The sequence below is a fragment of the Schizophyllum commune genome (assembly GCF_000143185.2).
Source record: "Schizophyllum commune H4-8 unplaced genomic scaffold SCHCOscaffold_11, whole genome shotgun sequence".
NCBI lineage: Eukaryota > Fungi > Basidiomycota > Agaricomycetes > Agaricales > Schizophyllaceae > Schizophyllum > Schizophyllum commune.
Window position 1 is genome coordinate 3,978 of NW_026089548.1, and position 17,724 is coordinate 21,701.

Consider the following 17,724-nt stretch of genomic DNA (forward strand, 5'->3'; position numbering starts at 1 on the left):
TCGGCAAGGGCATCGTTCACTGCGTTTCAACCGTCTAGACTGCGTCCTCCTCACCGGACGGGCCTCTGAGCCTGCGTCGAGTCAGAGGAGACCGGTGGAACCCAAGCAGGCACTGCCCTTGGTAAACATCAAACCGTGTGGAGATTGCGCCCAGCCAAGCTGCGCAGGAGGATACCCAACCAGTCAGCCGCTCTACCGCCAGGAACCGGAGTATTTGCGCGATTATTTGGACAGGAGAACGCATGGAAAGGCGCTATTGTTGGATTTTGACTCAGAGATAGGGTTTGTGTGTTACCGCTCGGCCTAGACGGCCGAGACGACGCGTTTCCGTTATATACCGAGCCCTACATACGATTCAGGGAGCCCGGAGGTCGCCCCCAAGCGTCCCCTTTGCTGCCTCTGGCAGGGGTTCCACAACCTACCACCTACTATACACCAATAAATCCCTCATGCTGCCAGCATGTTGTACATCATAAAACTCGGACTTCTGAGCGCCTGATAAGCCTGTGAAGATTCCAACTGAAACCTGGGAATGCTTGTGTGAATTCTGAGGTGCCTCTTGCACGCTTGAAGTCTCGCATCAGTCCAGCTCGTCTGTGAGCCGCCAATAAGGCGCAGGGTATCCCCTAGCAATACAAATCAAGCGGACTCGCTCGCTCCTCAGACGAAGCTACGAAGCTAGACGCGCGTTGCTGTCGTGGTTGTTGGTGTTGGGTGGTGTGGTTCGTCTAAGCAGACTGTACCGTGCGTCTTTCGAGGAGCATACGGATCCCATCAGCGCTCGACGTGGAAACCGCGTACGCAGTGGGATGGGGCCCGGATCTATTCCGAGAGCAAGAACACTGAGTTCGTGCTCATGGATTACATGGTGAGAGGAGCGCTGCTCGCGCCTGCGTTCGGCCAATCTCGCAAGGAGCTTCACTATCTAGTAGATGCACTTGACTCGGACATGTTTTTGCGTACTATTGGTGACGATATCTAGATTTTGTATTGATACAGAATGTACGGGCTATACAGCGGAGGTTCGAGGGCAATGTTATGATGCGGCATGGGGCACGAGCGCGCGAGATGCGTGGATGAAGCCCCGACCATGCTTGCCCCTTCCCTTCGAGCTCCGGAGCCTCGGAGAGGTAGGGGTGAATCACACCTAATCCGAGGTAGGTGGCATAGAGAGCCCTAGCTGGGCATAGTCGCGGCGTAATTCGCCACCACGCCAGGCGTAATTAGACCATTACGCCCTCTATGCCAAATTAGGTACTTGGGATTTTTCCGACAATATGCGCCCCCTCCGTCTAGATCACCACGTTTACACGTCGTCCAACTACCTGAACCCCACGATGCGCGCCCTCTGCACGCGACTCTCAGACCTGAGAAACCGGCGAGGGGTGCGCGACGGTGGGGAGGGTAGGGATGCGAGCCCCGAGCGAAGCAGAGCAAGCTACTCACGGATCGGGTCCACACCATCAGCAGAGCAGGTGTCGCGGCCCTCGGGGCACTCGTAGGCGGGCTCAGACTCAGCAGGCGTGTCGTCGACGTGGTCGCCCTGGCCAGAACAGCCGAGAAGAGGGGCGCTCCCCCTTCCTTTGCGCCCACATTTTCGTGGCTGACGACTGTGCAGGGGCAATCTGTACGCCTCTACATCGCGCGAGGATGAAGCTTCCGTCGGCGCTGTCCGTCGGCGCCCTCGTGGGGAGGGGGGATGTAAGTGGGGTGGGATGTGAGGGAAAGGGAGGGCGAGTGCGGACAAGCGCGGCAGATGAGGCGGTGCTGAAGGCGAATGAAGGAGCGCCGTCGCTGCCGAGGGGAAGGATGGAGGGTAGGGGACTGGGATGGTGGGACGGAGAAGGGGGGGTAGGCCGTCGTACTTGCACCACTCGCTCGGGGAGGAGGAGAAGGGGGTCTCGCTGTCGGGGTTTCATCAGAGTCAGTTTCATGATTAGACTACGAGCTGCCTAATGTACGCGTAAAACAATTTCACGAGAGATACAAAGGGGGCGTGCTTCCCTCTTCGCCCCCTCCCTCTTTACTTCTCTCCTCCCTCCTGCGCAGCGTGCGCGCCAAACCAATAACCGTGTGCTAGACGGTCTTTGTGCGAGTTCAAAGCGACGGAGGTGCGGTGGGCTCCCTCGGGAACGGACGAACCAAGGGGGACTCCTCCCCTCCCTCACAGGCGCCAACGTGTCTTTGACAGCCACCATGTCCGTTTATTAGTGTCTAGTACATGTGACTACACCCACCTATATCGGCACCGCCTCCAACTCATCCAGCTTGCCCACCTCCCCCTCCCCCGCCTCGCGCAAGATCCGTCTCGCCAACTTCAACCAATCCTCAATCCCATTCTCCCCCACCCCCTTCAGCCACTTCTCCGCCTCCCCCCTTTCCACAATCTCCACCCACAGCCGCCTGAGCGCAAACATGTGCTCGAACAGCTCCCGCTCCCACTCCTGCACCAGGTACACGCCCCCGTCCGCGATCCCGCCCGGCCCCGACACGGGCTCCCTCGCGCGCGCGGCGAGGTAGAAGAGCTCATTGCGGAGCACGAACTGCTCGTAGCCCTTGTAGACGTGGATGTCGTGCGGGTGGTCCGCGAAGCGCTCCGCGCGCGCGCGCAGCCGGTCCGGCTCGCCCTCCAGGATGCCCGGGTCCGCGAACACGGCGAGCGCGGCGCGCGCCTCGGCCTCCATGACGGGCCAGGTGATGACGTGGCGCGCGAGACCGATGAAGGCGAGCGTGTGCGGCGGGTAGTTCAACTGGAAGGGCCAGACGTTGCGCGCGAGGGGGAAGAGGTTGTAGGTGGTGTTGTAGAGGTCGTCTGGGAGGGGCGGGGCTTTGGGCGGCTCGGCGACCTTGAGGACGTCCTCGGGGAGGAAGGGCAGCCAGAATTGGTACCCGGTCGCGAGGATGGTGTAGTCGATGCCCGACTCGACGGTCCCGTCGGCGAAGCGCACGGTACCGGTTTCGGGGTCGCCGAATTCAGCGACGCGCGGGCGGGCGTGGATGTTCGAGAAGCGATGCTTGGGCGGTTCGGTCGCGGAGTGGAGGATGGTGTCGGCGTGGTCGCGGAGGTCGTCGGAGATGTCAGTGCCAGAAGGTCCGCCACCGACAATGAGAAGCTTGCGCCCAAGGTCAGAGGGGCGCCGGTACCACGTGGAGTGTTTCGCCTTCCCGGCGTCGAGCCAGGCCTGAACGCCGGGGACGTTAGGATAGCGCGGCTTGCGGTAGTGCCCGTTCGCGACGACCAGAAGGTCGGCGGGGAATTGATCGCCGTCTGTCTGCTCGTCGACGCCCTCCAACGTGATCCTCCACCTATCATCTACCCTCTCCGCAAGCTTGACCCGCGAGTTGAATCGTATGTGCGGCGTCAAGTTGAAGTGCTTCGCGTAGCTCTTGAAATACTCGTGTACTTGCTCGTGCGTGGGGAAGAGAGGCGTCTCAGGCGGGAATTTCCAACTCGTGTACGCCATAATGGGGTGTGGAATGTTAGTGAAGACGGCGTCGTAAAGCGGAGTGAGGGGCGGGTCATGGATGGGTTCGATGGGGTTCCTACCGAAGAAAAGTCAGCAATGGTGACGCCTTGTGGATGGAGAAGGAAGTCATTCGTAAACGCGTAATTGATGAGAGATACGCACCATATTCCTCCAATATCGTCGCGCGCCTCGTACAACATCACCTTCCACTGGCCCGCCTTGAACTGTGGTGCATCGAGTACGGCCTTCAATACAGCGAGACCTGAAGAATGAGATGAGCGGGACGTTCTCCAGGAGGAAGGAGGGAAACCGGAGCGTGATGAAGCGCTTCTAGTGAACATGAAGAGGGGATGCCGCTCACCGCTGGCGCCGGCACCTATGATAGCGATGTTCTTTGGCCCCGCGGCTGTAAGACGCAGATCAGTCTTCCATGCACCTTGTACATCACGCAGAGCGCGTACCTGTCGATGCAGTGGCGCCCATCTTGTCTCTGGTGTATGTCTCCCTCCTTGAGGACGAGCAACGCAGCGTGCCGCCAACGAACGTAGAGGTGAGAGTAAAGCAGCAAGGACTACTGCGCGTGTATAAGGGGAGCGGTGCATAGACATAACCGGGTCAGCAGATGGCGTGTACTACTGATAGCGTGTAGCAAGGCGAAGTCGATATGGCGCGACTGCATAGGACCGGGGTCCGGACAGGCTCTTCGTGGGGAGCGGGATTACGAGAGGCAGGTTATCCTCGAGATTGTTGCTGACTGGAGAGTGGTTCCTCAGTATTTTTCGCTCGAGTCGACCCAGCGAGGGCGTCGTCGAGGCTGCAGACGCATCCAAGCACGTTCAGGTGAGAGTCGATGGCGAACAGGGCCGCATCAATGACGCGACGCCATGGTCAATTCTGGTGTCTCCATCGCATTCAGTACGACGTAGGGGCCCGTAGTGGCGATACTTCAGGCTTGAAAGCGACCCCGAAATCCATGTTCATCGTTTCTCGGGTTCCCCTCCCTCCTCGTCCTGCATCTGAAGTCGAACATGCGTGATGATGGAGGGAGCAGATAAGATACGGCCGAGCGGCCCGGACGCCGCTTGCGTGCTCATCACCAACGATGATGGCGCTAACCGCGGTCCGCCGCCGCCTCGCGCGCCCTTGGCAGCCTATCGCCGACGCCGACGACCTCCTTCCCACCTACGTTCACCATCCCGACGACCATGGCTCCCCAGTCTAAGACGGCAGCGACCGTGAACGAGCTGATTGCTGGCAGCGTCGGCGGCGCGGCGCAGGTCCTCGTCGGTCAGCCGCTTGACACGATCAAGACGCGCGCGCAGATCGCTCCTCGTGCGTGTTGCGCGTTCCCCTTTGCATTCCTCTGAGCTGACGGCACCTTGGGACCTCTTCAGATGGAAAGTTTGTAAGCCCGACTCTGTCTCATCAAGGGAAACGTCTATAATGCGCCTGTCTGCAGAAAGGACCCATGGACATCCTCGTGCAGACGATCCGGAGGGAAGGCTTCCTAGCGCTATACAAGGGTGTGCTACGCGTCCAGCTAGACGGAAGGCCTTTGCTAAGCTACTCTAGGCATGGCCAGCCCCCTCCTCGGCATCGCTGGCGTCAACTCCCTTCTCTTCGCCGCCTACGGTACCTCAAAACGCATCATTTCCCCCTTCCCTCAGCTATCCTTGAAGGAGATCGCCGCTGCGGGTGCTCTTGCAGGCGCCATAAACGCGGTGCTTGCGAGTCCGGGTACGTCGTAGTCCTCGTCGGCCATTCCCTCCCCTCGTCCCGTTCCCCTTCGCTCCATGACTTCTCCAACTCCGTCCCCTCTCTGCGCTCCAGTCTGACCACCTCTCATCACCCAGTCGAGATGTTCAAGGTCCGCATGCAAGGCCAGTACGGCGACAAGACCGACAAGCGACTGAGCGTCCTCGCGCGCGAGATGTGGCGCGAATGGGGGTTTAGGAAGGGCGTTATGCGGGGGTACTGGGTGAGTGGCCCGACTGTGCAGTCTGGGTAGAGCTGCTCTTGGGCACAATGTCTATGTGCGGACGTGCCCTTCGTCGCATACGCATGCCGTCCCGAACGCGTCGAACGATGCTAAGCCCCCTCTCCAGGTCACCGTCGCGCGCGAGATACCCGCCTACGCAGGGTACGTCTTTGCCTCTTTCCTGTACTTCCTCCCTTCTTCCCTGCCCTTTTTTCCCTCCCTGACCGTATATTGAAGACTGACCCACGTCCTCTCAGCTTCTACACCGCCTACGAGTTCTCGAAGCGCAAGTTCGCCGAGAAGTATGGGCCCGAGCTACCCGTGTGGGCGCTGATGGCGAGCGGGTCGACGGGTGGGGTGCGTGTCATGTTTCCTCCATGTTTTCTTCGTTCTCTCTTTTTGTTTATCTCACTCTCGTTGTTTTCTCCGCCCTTCCTTCCCTCTTTCTCGTCATCGTCTTCGCCGATGCTCGATGACATCTCAGGACGCTTAGCACCCTAGCCACCCCATGCACGCTCCGCTCACCGATCCCCCCTTCATCATCTCCTCCTCGAGCTCGCCCCCACTCCCCTCCCTCCCAAACTAACCCAATCCCACTCTCACTAACCCGCCCCTCCCCCAGATGGCCTACTGGCTGTCCTCCTACCCCCTTGACGTCGTCAAGTCGCGCGTTCAGCTCCGCCCCACGCCGCCCACGGGCACGCCCGTGCAGTATATCGCCGCGGAGTTGAAGGCCGTCGTTGCGGAGGGCGGCGTCGCGGGCCTGTTTAGGGGATTGTCGCCGACGTGTGAGTCTGCAACGCTTCTCTGTGTTGAATGATAGACTGACTGTTCTTGCAGTAATCCGTAGCATACCTGCCGCCGCGTCGACGTTCGCGGCGTTCGAGTTGACGCGAGGTACGTGGAGGAGGTCATGGTTGATGTGTATATGAAACTGACGAATCATTCAGAATTCCTGGAAAAGACGACCGGCGTATGATACCCTCGTGTAAGGATGACGAAGCCGTGCTGAGTATCATCGACGTTCGCGTTGTTTTCAAGTCGGCTATGTACACCTCTGTATATCTTGTGCACTTATGCTAGGATTGGGGATATGCAAGTGTGATTGTTTCAGGTTAAGCAAACTGGGCATGAAAGATGGGCGCAAATTCTGCGCGAACGCAGTTCCTACTTGCAAGCCGTTACTGAACACATCAGGTTCGCTCTCGGTAACTCCCATATCGCTCGCGCTTGACTACTCAGGATGACGCTACGCACGAGAGGCTAGCTGCGGAGTTCGGTCGATGCTTCGAGTGAGCAGTATCACAGATAATGAGAGCGGAAGCGGGAGCGGGGCTGAGGAAGCGATGCGCCAAAGAGAGTCGGTTCCGGAAAGTTGTCCGTGAAGGCGCGCCACGCAACAAAGCACATAAAGTTCTGCTTCGTGCCTTCGCCGCAAGGGTTCTCTAGCGGCCCACAACGCTTGTCAGTTGTTGTCGCAACCGGCGTGGGGGATGTGAAATGAGGCCGCGAGGAGATGAGGAGGGAGTGTGTGTGGCATAGCCGTCGGTCGAATACATTCGCGCCTCAGACGTTCTCGTGAAGATCCCGCAATAGGTTCGAGTTCGACCGCTTTATTCAGTGTGCTAAGCGGCCGCCGGAATGCTGGGCATTAGGCAATGCTGGTGCAAACGCCCGAAGAGAGTTTCGACAGAACGTTCTACCGTAAGATAAGACGGTTCATTCGAATTCAGCACTTCCAGGATATTCAATCGCGTACACGAAGTGACGTACCGCGCGTAATGAGCGCGTTACAAGGTGAATAAGAAGGGCGCTAAAGAGCACCGGCTTGAAGGCCAGCTATAGTAAGTGAGACGGTGCGCAGTCAGACGTGGAGTCGAGCAGTAATCTTAGAATACATTCAGCTGGATGCGGTCGACGTCGAAGGCAGGCGCCGAGATCGAAGCGTGCTTGTAGGCTGCCTGCAGGACGACGTGCGTTGAACAGCTGAACTAGACTGTATAAGCGAGCGCTTCTGAGCGGTCGAATGACCTCTTGGAATGTCGAGGACTTCTGGGGTGTGCGGAGGCTTCTGGAGGAGGACAGCCTGCACGGGCGGGCCGGCAACTGGTCCGGCTGAAGGGTGTAATGGTGATGCAAGAGCGGGGGCGCCTCGCCGTCTCGAGATCCACTGTCATTTGGGTTCACAAAATGAAAGCTGGGCGTCCATCGAAGGAGACCGTCAAAAGCACAAGCATATCGAGTCAGAAGAGTCGCCTTCCTTGCTATCAAACGACGCCCGATGGCATCGTACGAGACGACGGAGGCAAGAAGCACACGATAATTGATGGCGGGCGGCGTCGGTGATCGCACCAAACCGAGAACAAACACCGCCTCCACGTGTTGATACCGAATCACCTTCACGCGCCGGCGCTATAAAAGGGCGCCCCGCGGGCGGCGATCGTTTTTCTTTCGCGCAGTTCCCCTCCCCCAGTCTGCACCCCAGCGCTCCGGCCGCCCATCCTCCTTGCCCGCGCCGCCTGTCCTTCGCAGCCGCCCAGGAACGATGAAGCTCTCCGCCGTCTTCGCCATCGCCGCGCTCGCCTTCGCGTCCGCCACTGGCGCCGCCCCGCTCCCCGAGACCAACGGGCAGCGTTTGGCACGCGGGCTCCCTCCACTGAAGCCGCGTTTTGGTGCGTCGCGTATTCCTGTGTGATCGACGACGTTCTGACATGATCCCGCAGTGGCGACGCCTGTGGCGCGTAGCGAGCCGTCTGCACCCTTGAAGCGCGCTGAGCCCTCGGCGCGCGCAGTGAAGCGCAACGAGCCTTCCGCGCGCGCCCTGCGCAAGCGCTCCGAGCCGTCTGCGCGTGCCTATGCCGCGTAGTCTGACAGACAGTGCGTATGCAGCTTATCTCGACGCTTCTAGCTTCGCTGACATCCCCCATCAGCTCGGATAACGCTATCATGACTGGTCTTATCCACGACATGACTAGTCCCTCCCGACAAACGTGGTCCCCTACGCCCAACGTGTATCCCCCACGTCCCCCACGACTAACGTGCTCCCCTCACGTCTATCCCCCGCAAATCGTATCCTATCCCTCTTCTAACACCACATCCTACCGCTGTCGTCCTATTTATCCTCCGTTCCGAACTGTTGCCATTACATACTTACCTACCTATCCCCCGGACAACACCTAGACCCGTGTCGTCGACTACGCCCATATAGACCTTGCTCTTCTCGTCTACGTTCGCCCTAGACTGTACTCGGCGGCGTCTGTACTTATCTTGCGTCGTCTGGCGGTGTGCATACCTGCTCAGCAGTGCGTGCACCCGCTCGGCGTCGCTCTAGACTTTCGTACGAGTCCCGGTACTTGTACGCGTGTACGGGACGCATGCTGGTTTCCCTTCAGCAGACGCACCGTACTTACGCCAGGCTCACGACGTAGACCGCGTAGCCCCACGACGGACTTGCGTACTTCACGTATCCTAGAGTTTCTCACCTTACGTGCTTTTCATACGCTGACGAACTCTGCCTCAATTTTGACCTGCGAGTGATCTGCCTGATGACCTCGCTCAAGGCCATTGTGGCGCGCGACCTCGCTCGTGGATGCTCTGAACGTTGCATGTCGAGGCAGCGAGGTGCATGCAAGACGTCCGTCCATGACTTTGCCAGCGGCGGCACAACATTGTCACCAGGATCTCAGTCGACAGATCACTCAAGACGAAGAACAGCAAGGTATGACTGAATGCGCAACTACGGCCGGATGGAAACACGGCCTTGGTCGATAAATACACACTACGACTGTAGTCCATGTTCTAATCGCGTACTCTCACCCCATATTCACATCCTCCCCATCCCCGCCACCCCACTCCGCCTCCCTTCTCAGGCGCCCGGCTACCTCAGCGACCTCCTCCGCGCCCATCCCGCGCACGCGCTCCTCGGACACGCCGTACTGCACGAGCAGCGCCTCGTTCTCCCGCCGCTGCTGGTCGTTATGCTCTCCAGCCGGCGCCTGCTGACCGTGCGCGGCCGCCCGACGCTGCTGGCGTTCGGCCTGCGCCTGGCGCTCCGCCGCCTGCCTTGCCGCCGCGGACTGGTACACCACGTATGGTACCTGCGTCGGTCCCAGCGGCTCCATCGGCGTCCGATCCTGCTGCGCGGCCTGCGCTTGCCCGAACGAAGGCAATCCCGCACGGGTGAAGATGCCAGGTCGATTCCGCGTCGCCGTCCGCGCCGTGCCCCCCGTTGCGCCTCCCGCACCAGCCGCCGCTGCCGTTCCCGCTCCTGCACCCCCTGCCAAGAATCCCAAGCCGGTCAGCGTAGCGATCGCCGACCGGTCCCTCTCGCGCTCGCGCTCACGCTCGCGGTCGCGGTGTCGATGGTGCCGACGCACGGTGCCCGTGCTGGTGTCTGCATCCCCGTCCGCCGCCTGCTCGGATCCACGCATCAGGCCGAGTCCAACGTGACGGGCGGGCTCCGTACCTGCGCTTCACTCGCCCGACGTTCTGCCCGCTCGTCATCTCCCTCTTTCGCGGAGCACCAGAAACGATGCCCCTCGCTCCATGCCGTACTCTGACATTCCTTCCCGCAGTACTTCGCCTTGCGGCAGCGTCTGCACTTGGCGAATTCGCGGGGGTATGATTCCCATTTGCCGCAAAGCACTAGGGAAAACGTCAGTGGCAAGGAAGAGAGAAGTGCAACGAACGACGTACTGTTTGCGCACTGACGGATACCGCCTCTGCTGTCGTCCTTCCTGCACGCATTGCGCATGATGACGCCGGCCCAGTACTGGATCTCAGGCGGAAGTTGAGGCGTAGGCGGTACATATCGTCTTGGGGGTGGTGTCGCCGTCGCCCCCGCGGTAGTGCCAGTTGTACTACCCGGCTGACTCGTAGCGGATGCCCCAGACGTACTTGCGCCGGGTGCGGATGTCGAAGCTGTTAAGAGTTAGATACATTTGAGACGTCGACAAACAGCGCACCTTCAGCATTAGCAGCAGCCGCGGCAGCAGCTGCGGCTATCTGCGATGAGCTCGGCCGCCAGGTGAACCGCTCGACGAGCGCAAAGACGTTCGTCTGCCGAATCCGTGTTGTCGACGAAGTGGCCGTCGAGCCCGAAGCCTTCGATGACGAAGCTTTTCCTAGAACAAGACATGAGTACGAACACTCTAAGAAGGATGCATAAACGAACCTGAGGACGAGCCATTTATGAAGGATGACATAGCATCAGCAGCCTTGCCTTTGCTCTTGCCCTTCGATGAGCCGCCGCTGGCTGCGCTGGCGATAGGTTGCCCAGACAGCGTAACGTTGAGCTGCTGCGCCTGCTGCTGGGCGACGTACGTCGCGGATGCTAGACCAAACTCAGCAAGCGTGTAAGCTTGATTACACGTCTGCTTACCAGGGTGGAAGCCCTCGCGAACCTTGTAAAAGGCTTGCCTGACATGCGGATACTTGCTCAGATACGCCAACAACTGCAGCGCGAGCTACTATCGAGTCAGCCATATGCCTCGCCTGACTATAATCTGATCAGATACTCACCAGTACGTCCGAGTCCGTGTAAGGCGACGGATTCGGCGGAGGTGGCTGCGTTGGGCTTCCTTGCGCTGTTTGCTGCGGTGAAGCGCTTGCGCCTTGCGACACCTGAGGCGCCTGAGGGGTCTGCGGCGCTGCCTGCGCAGCCGTGGCGCGCGTTGGGCGAGGCTGTGCGATCACCGGTACGCTGACTTCGCGCGAAACGGGCAGTGGGGCGGTGGGTCGCACTGGAGATTCCATCTCGACGTCCTCGTCCAAGGTGCCGGCCTCGCTGCTCGCTGGCTCCGCGTAGGTCGACGAAGGACCCGCAGAGTAGCTCACAGAACCCGGACGCAGAGCTGGCATAGCCGTATGGTTGTCCACCGTCGACGGGCCGGCCGCCTCGCCTTGCCTGCCGAGGTTCGCGTTCGCGGAATTCGACGCGGACTGAAAGCCGCCGGCGGATGCGGGACCAAAGGAGGCCGCGAGATTGGCGTTCCCGAAGCCAAAGTTGGCGCCCGAGAAGCTGCCCGCACCAGCGAAGCTGCTACGGTTCCCCGGCCTGGAGACAAACTCGTCGTCGGGCAAAGGGACCGAGCCAGCACGAGGCGTAGCCTCGATCTGCTGCAGCATAGCCCGAGACGTCGACGCTTGCTGTTGTTGAGGGGGCAGGAGATGCAGAGGCGGCGAGTGACGCATCGAGGGACCTACGTCGCAGTCAGCACCAGTCCAAGAAGAGAACCGTTCGGACACACCTTCATCCTCACTTCCGCTCACATCGGTACTCATCGGACCGCCACCAGGCGGCAGCCGCCCGGGACGAGTTACCAGCGCGCCAGGAGCGCCAGGCGGCGCACCCATCGCAAAGTCGTCATTCAACATAGCACCCTCAAGGTCATCAGACAAGCCGATCCGCAGATGCCCCAGCTGATGACCACCAGCTATCCCGGGCTCGCCTCCAATATGCGGGTCAGCGAGTCCGATCTGGTGAGCAGGGTCTGCGTCGCCAATAGCGAGGGTGTTTAGCTGTTCGTCGTTGAGGGGACGTTCCAAACCGAGTTGATTGCCTAGAGGGAATTGTCAGCGCGGTCGAGACGTAGCCATGCATGGAACGCACCTTCAAGCCCCAAATCGTTCAGTGTCTCCGCCATGCCTTCCTGCGCAAGCCGCTCCGGCCTCGTCACGGTGCGACTGCGGGCCATCGCGCTCATAAGGGATGGCTCCTCACGACCACGGGGCACCGTTCCGCGCGACACGCTTCCTAAAGCCGTCGCACGATTTAGGACAGGCTCCTCGTCGTCCTCGGTCTCCGTTTCGGGACGAGAGGATGAAGGTGATTGTTGGTGTGGTGATTGAGGTCTGGATGATGCTGGGGAGGTATTATCGGCTACAGTGTACATGGTTAGATCAACTGATTCGCTCAACTGGCTGGAAGCGATCACTCACTGGAGAAAGACGTAGTCGAGTTCGATGTCCCCGCACGGTCGAGCGTAGGCCGTCGCTGCGCCTCGGATGCCGAACGACGCTGGTGCGTCATCTCAGCCGAAGCCGCAGCCACGCCTGTCACGGCGGCGCGTGCATCTGCGGATAGCGGACGCCCATCTGCCGGCTGTTGCCTACGTGCCGACTGTTCGGGTTGCTGCCTCCTATTCGGCTGTTCAGGCGACGAATCGCGCGTCTCTGGCATCCGCGGGCGCGCTACTATGGTCTGGCTTCGATCGCGATAGAAGGGCGCAGACGGTGCAGTCGGAGTAGATGGCGCGGGTGCGGGTGTTGCTTGCGGCGCGTCTTGTTCGTTGTTCAGCCAGCTCGCGTTCTGCCGAGTGAACGGAGGTGGAATGACAGCGCGAGGGCGACTGGGCGGAACATTGGGCTGAAGGACAAGTTGCGCTGGGGCGCTGGGGTTCGAATTCGTATTGTTAGCACCAGATGTCGACGCGCCTGCCCTTGCCGGGCCACCTGGAGCGCGGGAGCTCGCGCCTACCGCGCGACTACCGCCTGTCCCGCGGCTACTGCTCGTCCGGCTAGGTATTCCGGCAGGCGGCCCGACCAGTCCGAAGCCACGGTTGACGAGCCAAGCCTCGAGGATGCAGCCGACAACGTCGAGGGTGCCCGCTTGGACGACGCGAGACCGTATATTCTCGCTCCCCCGGACACCGATGTTGACGAGGCACTGGAAGGCGAGGCTGAATCGAAACGCGGCATGCTTGTCAAACGTCGCGGGGTTCAGGACGTACTCGCGCTCGGGCGAGGCGCGTCCCTTAGCCTTGGAGGGCGGCGGCGCAGGCATGAGACCGTAGAAGAGCGCAGGGTTCTCCGGTGGCGGTGGTGCGAGGCAGAAGTCGTGCAGTATTTTGACGAGCCGCTCGAGACCGCCGTCCATCGTCATGATCTCCCGGATGCGGGGCGATGTGGACGTGAGGTAGGTAAGATGTGTGAGGGAGTTGAAGAGGGGCAAGGGCGAGGATGTGTCGAGCGCTGGGCGTCAATCATTGGGGTCAGCGAGCATATCCTGGGCGTGGAGCAGGCGGCGCACCTCTGCGGTCATAGAGCTGGCTCGAGATGCACACGCTCGCCTTGTTCTGCGCTGGGAAGCAGAAGTTGGACTCCCTCATCGTGTTCTGCTGCCAGAGGTGCCTCTATGCCTTCTTAGCTGGTGTTCGTTGATAATCGTAGGTTGGTGAACGTCCCGTGCCAGGGCCTGACGCTTCCTGGAGATGGTCTTGTCTGGAACAGATCGTGAAGACGCCGATTTGATAACAAGATAGCGGGTCTGAAGTTGAGTTCGTCGTAAAGGCGGTCGTGAGGATGAGAGATATCGTCAAGACGTGAAGCTGACTGACCGCAGTGTACGCCAAGTTGAAGGTGCACGCCGGCGCGATGGCAGTCAGCGTAATGATGACTAATCTCATTTTGTGGCGTCCGGCGCTTAGACAATCGCGTCTCGGCCATTACTGTAGCGCCGAACGGTCAGTGGCCGGCCTCTCCTCCTACCCTGATGGGCGTTGGAGGGTCGTCCGGTAGCCTGTTTGCGACCCTCTTTGAAAGGTCAATGATTCCTCTCTCTGGCAATGATCCTGTAATCCCGATCATCCCGCTAAATTACACTTGAGCGACTCACGACAAGTTTAGGTTCACGGCCACGCTCTCGCGACCATGCGCGGGTACTTCCGCCCGTCAATATACTCACAAAAAAGGATTGACGACGATCCGACCGTTGTCCGTCTACGCAGGCCCTTAATTTTGCGCTCTGGTGCCGCTATCTTTTTTCTATACCGCGAAACCGATTCAAGCCCCGCTGGAGCGTCCTTTTTTCCGACCCTACTCTGCCACGACATCTAAGTACTCGCAGCTATCTTCATCTATGTTCTTCGTCATCGCACTCTTGACTCGGCAATGACGCGACGTCGACGGCTTCGAGCATCGAGCGCTGCGCGCAGAGCGTGATGTCTGTTCGCACGGCGAACTGGATGGCTCCGCTATACCACCACCACCACTTTCTCTCGATTTCTGCGTCAACGTGAGGATCGGAGAACTTTATTGCGCTTCTTTGCTTCCCACTGTGGACCTCTATCCATTGGGCCTACTTCGCAAGCCCTCGCGTCGCCGCCTTCTTCGCTCTTTCGCCAGACTGCATTTCTTTCTGTCTAGACATCACAAAAATTCACGAAGCGTTCTTCTCACCCTCTCAGTCCTCTTTCGGAAGCTCTCTAGCGACGCTTGAGCCTCATCTCGTGCGACAAATCCAAATGCCAGACTCTGCTTTAGACTAGACCCTACGGCCGTATCGTGACGCACGCAGGTTATCTATTTCATACTATCATGCTCTGGGATAACTTGTGCTTCTCTCCTAATTTTTTGAATGCAAGCAAGAGGTTCGCTCATAATGCGCTGCTCAGCGGTGTTTTCCCATCATTGCAACCTGGCAACAATTGCGGCCCCATCCGAAGGAGCCCTGCAATACCTGTCTGTCACCAGCACTTTGATATCTACAGCCTCCATTCAGTGCTTTGGCCTTCCTGCGGGTAAGTACGTGACATGATCGAGTGCCGTCCACTGCCTGGTCCCCTGCTCTCGACCTCCGCGTGCCACTCTTCTGTGTGCAATCTCTCCGTCAAAGGGCTTACTTTCCGGTCTCTTCGCCATCTAAAGCGTCCGATTTATTGTCCCTCCCGACGGGTAATACGCTACTGTGGAATTGGAAGCAGATTTTTGCTCAGAGGAATACGGCAAGCGCGCTGAGCCTACTGACTTTCCGACAGTGCTTTCCCTTTCTCAGGAGACCCGTCCATTGCCGGATTGCACACGCTGCATACCTATGAAGATTTGCTTACAACGGTGACCATAGTCGTGAGAGCTTCCGTGGAATTTACAGTGGGACCTCAAGCTATGCTATGCGACGTCTGCGGAATGAGTAGAGGATCCAACTCGTCGATTGTTATTAGGGCGAAGAGATACAACAAGACGAGAGCGTTGTAGTCCAGAGTTGCAGGTTCGCTCAGCAAGGGACTCAAGCCTCTGTAGGTAGTGGGCTTATCAAGGTCATGAGTGCGAGAGACAAGAACATGTTACGCTGTGGGTCCATGACGGACCAATCGCCACGTGTGGAGGCGATCGCGCGCCTCGATCGAATGGTTCGACCCCGCGTTTGCCCCTGTCCGCCTCCGCCTCGCGTTCCCCTTCCCCCCACCATGGCCGACGCCTCCTACGACCTCATCATCGTCGGCGCTGGCGTTGTCGGCAGCGCTCTCGCTTACGGTCTGTCCTCCTCTCAGCCTCACCTTCGCATATGCCTGCTTGAGCGCTCCCTCGCCGAGCCGGACCGCATCGTAGGGGAGCTCCTGCAACCCGGCGGTGTCCGCGCGCTTGAGGAGCTCGGGATGAAGGACGCGCTGGACGGCATCGACTCCTCGCCAACGTACGGGTACTGCGTCATGGACACGAAGGAGGGGACGCAGGTGCAGGTCCCGTACCAAGACGGGAAGATCGGCGCGTGCTTCCACCACGGGCGCTTCATCAATGCGCTGAGAGCGAAGGTCGCGCAGCGGAACAGGGGACAATTACGCGCGGGCGGCATCGACATGCTTGAGGCGACGGTCTCGGAGCTCATTACGGAAGACGACGCGCCGGATGTCGTCCTCGGCGTGCGCGCGACGCGGAAGACGGAGGACGGAGGCGTTGAGAAGGTGGTCTATCGTGCTCCCCTTACCGTCATCTGCGACGGCTGCTTCTCGAACTTCCGCAACACCGTTCTCGGCGAGGAACGTTCCCTCAAGCCCACCGTGCGCTCGCACTTCGTAGGGCTCGTCGTTCGCGGCTTGAACCTTCCCTACAAGCAACACGGCACCGTCGCCCTTGTTCAGGGACACGGTCCCATCCTCATGTACCAAATTGACACTGCAGGGCGTGGGGAGGACGCGCCTGGCACTCGCATGCTCGTGGACGTGCGCAACCCCTTCCCAGATGACTTGAAGGTGCGTCGCATTCCCCTATGATACGACCACTACTTACCTGTCGCGCAGGATCACATCGCCTCGCAGCTCGTTCCCCAGCTCCCCGAGACCCTGCGTGGCAGCATCCTTGACGCGCTCAACGACCCCGGCGCCCGCCTTCGCCGTATGCCGAACTCTTTCCTCCCGCCCGCCCCTCAGCACACATTCAGCCCGAGCCACCTCACTCTCCCCCTCTACATCCTTTACACGATTCTCTGGCCCTTCATCTCTCTTTTCACCCTCTCTTCGTCGATTGCGCAACCTGCACCGGCAACGAAGGACGGCAAGCCTGCTCCAAGCACGGCCCGCAAGCGCGGGGTCATCCTCGTCGGCGACGCGTATAACATGCGGCATCCGCTAACTGGAGGAGGGATGACGGTTGGGCTGCACGACGCGGCGATTCTGATGCGCCTTCTTGGCGATCTCGCTGCCCCAAAACGTAGGTACTTATTGCATCCATCGCCGCTCGTGTACTCACGTCCTCGCGCAGAACCCGAGCCGTTCGGAGAATGGTCGAAGATCAATGACGTCCTCCGGACGTGGTATTGGCATCGCAAGCCGCTCTCCAGCACGGTCAACATCCTGAGCGTCGCACTCTATGACCTCTTCGGCGCCGAAGGCGAGTGCCTGTGCTCGCGCCCTCTTTCCATCAGCTAATGTCGCCAATTTTACTTGGCAGATGAAAACCTCGACATTTTGCGTACAGGATGTATGCGCTACTTTCAGCGCGGCGGCAAGTGCGTCTCGGAGCCTGTAGGCATACTCAGCGGGTACGCTTCGTCTCGTGCTTTCCCTATTCAGGAATTCTAACTAACTCGCCGCCGTTAGCCTCATCCCCTCGCCCCTCCTCCTCATGCAACACTTCTTTGCCGTCGCATTCTACGCCATTCACATCATGTGGACCACGCCAGACGCGAAAACGGGGAAGACGCGCTCTGCACTTGGGAACGTTGTGAAGGGGATCTCGGTGGTAAGTTGTTGTCCATTTGTGCATTCGCCCTGTTCTCTGGGCCCCTTCTGTCATCGCCCTCATATGTGTACCGAAGCTGACGTGCTCATAGCTCCGCACCGCATGCATTGTCTTCCTTCCGCTTCTTTGGACGGAAGTGCGCTGCTGGGCGCCTGGCGCGATCGACAAATCGCTACGACCTCTCTTCCTCGTTGCACTGGCGGCGACGGCGGCGTACATAATCCCGTCAACGGGACTCTTGCGCGACTTGACCGCGCCGGTCGCAGCTGCGAAGGGGGCATAGGGCCCTTCGGGAATGGTCGTACCTTGGGGCGTCGACAAGGA

The 17,724-nt window shown here is 59.7% G+C and overlaps 6 protein-coding genes across 6 annotated transcripts; 3 read left to right on the forward strand and 3 right to left on the reverse strand.

The window, feature by feature from the left end:
- Nucleotides 1-1,304: 1,304 nt before the first annotated feature.
- On the reverse strand, nucleotides 1,305-1,990 carry SCHCODRAFT_02637994 (uncharacterized protein; the record flags this gene model as incomplete). The annotated part of the gene is made up of 2 exons (XM_050346001.1): nucleotides 1,617-1,990; nucleotides 1,305-1,564 (listed from the first exon to the last, which is right to left on the reverse strand). Coding segments are annotated over exons 1-2 (440 nt in total), but the record flags the coding sequence as incomplete, so codon positions are not given.
- A 663-nt stretch (nucleotides 1,991-2,653) lies between these two features.
- On the reverse strand, nucleotides 2,654-3,872 carry SCHCODRAFT_01133010 (FAD/NAD(P)-binding domain-containing protein; the record flags this gene model as incomplete). Its single annotated transcript, XM_003028172.2, has 3 exons — nucleotides 3,829-3,872; nucleotides 3,630-3,729; nucleotides 2,654-3,543 (listed from the first exon to the last, which is right to left on the reverse strand). Coding segments are annotated over exons 2-3 (927 nt in total), but the record flags the coding sequence as incomplete, so codon positions are not given.
- A 722-nt stretch (nucleotides 3,873-4,594) lies between these two features.
- SCHCODRAFT_02638000 (mitochondrial carrier) lies at nucleotides 4,595-6,564 on the forward strand. Its single transcript, XM_003027884.2, has 10 exons — nucleotides 4,595-4,799; nucleotides 4,862-4,872; nucleotides 4,927-4,990; nucleotides 5,040-5,204; nucleotides 5,321-5,445; nucleotides 5,573-5,607; nucleotides 5,703-5,802; nucleotides 6,068-6,233; nucleotides 6,286-6,342; nucleotides 6,396-6,564. The coding sequence occupies exons 1-10, from the start codon at nucleotides 4,673-4,675 to the stop codon at nucleotides 6,422-6,424; spliced, it is 879 nt and encodes a 292-aa protein (XP_003027930.1). The 5' UTR covers nucleotides 4,595-4,672; the 3' UTR covers nucleotides 6,425-6,564.
- Nucleotides 6,565-7,898: 1,334 nt separating this feature from the next.
- Nucleotides 7,899-9,034, forward strand: SCHCODRAFT_02638004 (uncharacterized protein). The gene is made up of 3 exons (XM_003027885.2): nucleotides 7,899-8,117; nucleotides 8,169-8,322; nucleotides 8,376-9,034. The coding sequence occupies exons 1-2, from the start codon at nucleotides 7,991-7,993 to the stop codon at nucleotides 8,309-8,311; spliced, it is 270 nt and encodes an 89-aa protein (XP_003027931.1). The 5' UTR covers nucleotides 7,899-7,990; the 3' UTR covers nucleotides 8,312-8,322; nucleotides 8,376-9,034.
- A 141-nt stretch (nucleotides 9,035-9,175) lies between these two features.
- SCHCODRAFT_02638007 (uncharacterized protein) lies at nucleotides 9,176-13,778 on the reverse strand. Its single transcript, XM_050346002.1, has 11 exons — nucleotides 13,475-13,778; nucleotides 12,385-13,416; nucleotides 12,056-12,325; nucleotides 11,694-12,005; nucleotides 10,966-11,645; nucleotides 10,826-10,910; nucleotides 10,619-10,777; nucleotides 10,410-10,568; nucleotides 10,141-10,365; nucleotides 9,911-10,089; nucleotides 9,176-9,857 (listed from the first exon to the last, which is right to left on the reverse strand). The coding sequence occupies exons 1-11, from the start codon at nucleotides 13,551-13,553 to the stop codon at nucleotides 9,258-9,260; spliced, it is 3,780 nt and encodes a 1,259-aa protein (XP_050198067.1). The 5' UTR covers nucleotides 13,554-13,778; the 3' UTR covers nucleotides 9,176-9,257.
- Nucleotides 13,779-15,629: 1,851 nt separating this feature from the next.
- SCHCODRAFT_02514140 (SE-domain-containing protein) lies at nucleotides 15,630-17,683 on the forward strand (the record flags this gene model as incomplete). The annotated part of the gene is made up of 5 exons (XM_003027886.2): nucleotides 15,630-16,412; nucleotides 16,461-16,869; nucleotides 17,110-17,200; nucleotides 17,259-17,400; nucleotides 17,492-17,683. 5 exons carry the CDS (start codon nucleotides 15,630-15,632, stop codon nucleotides 17,681-17,683), a joined length of 1,617 nt encoding a protein of 538 aa, XP_003027932.2.
- Nucleotides 17,684-17,724: the final 41 nt, after the last annotated feature.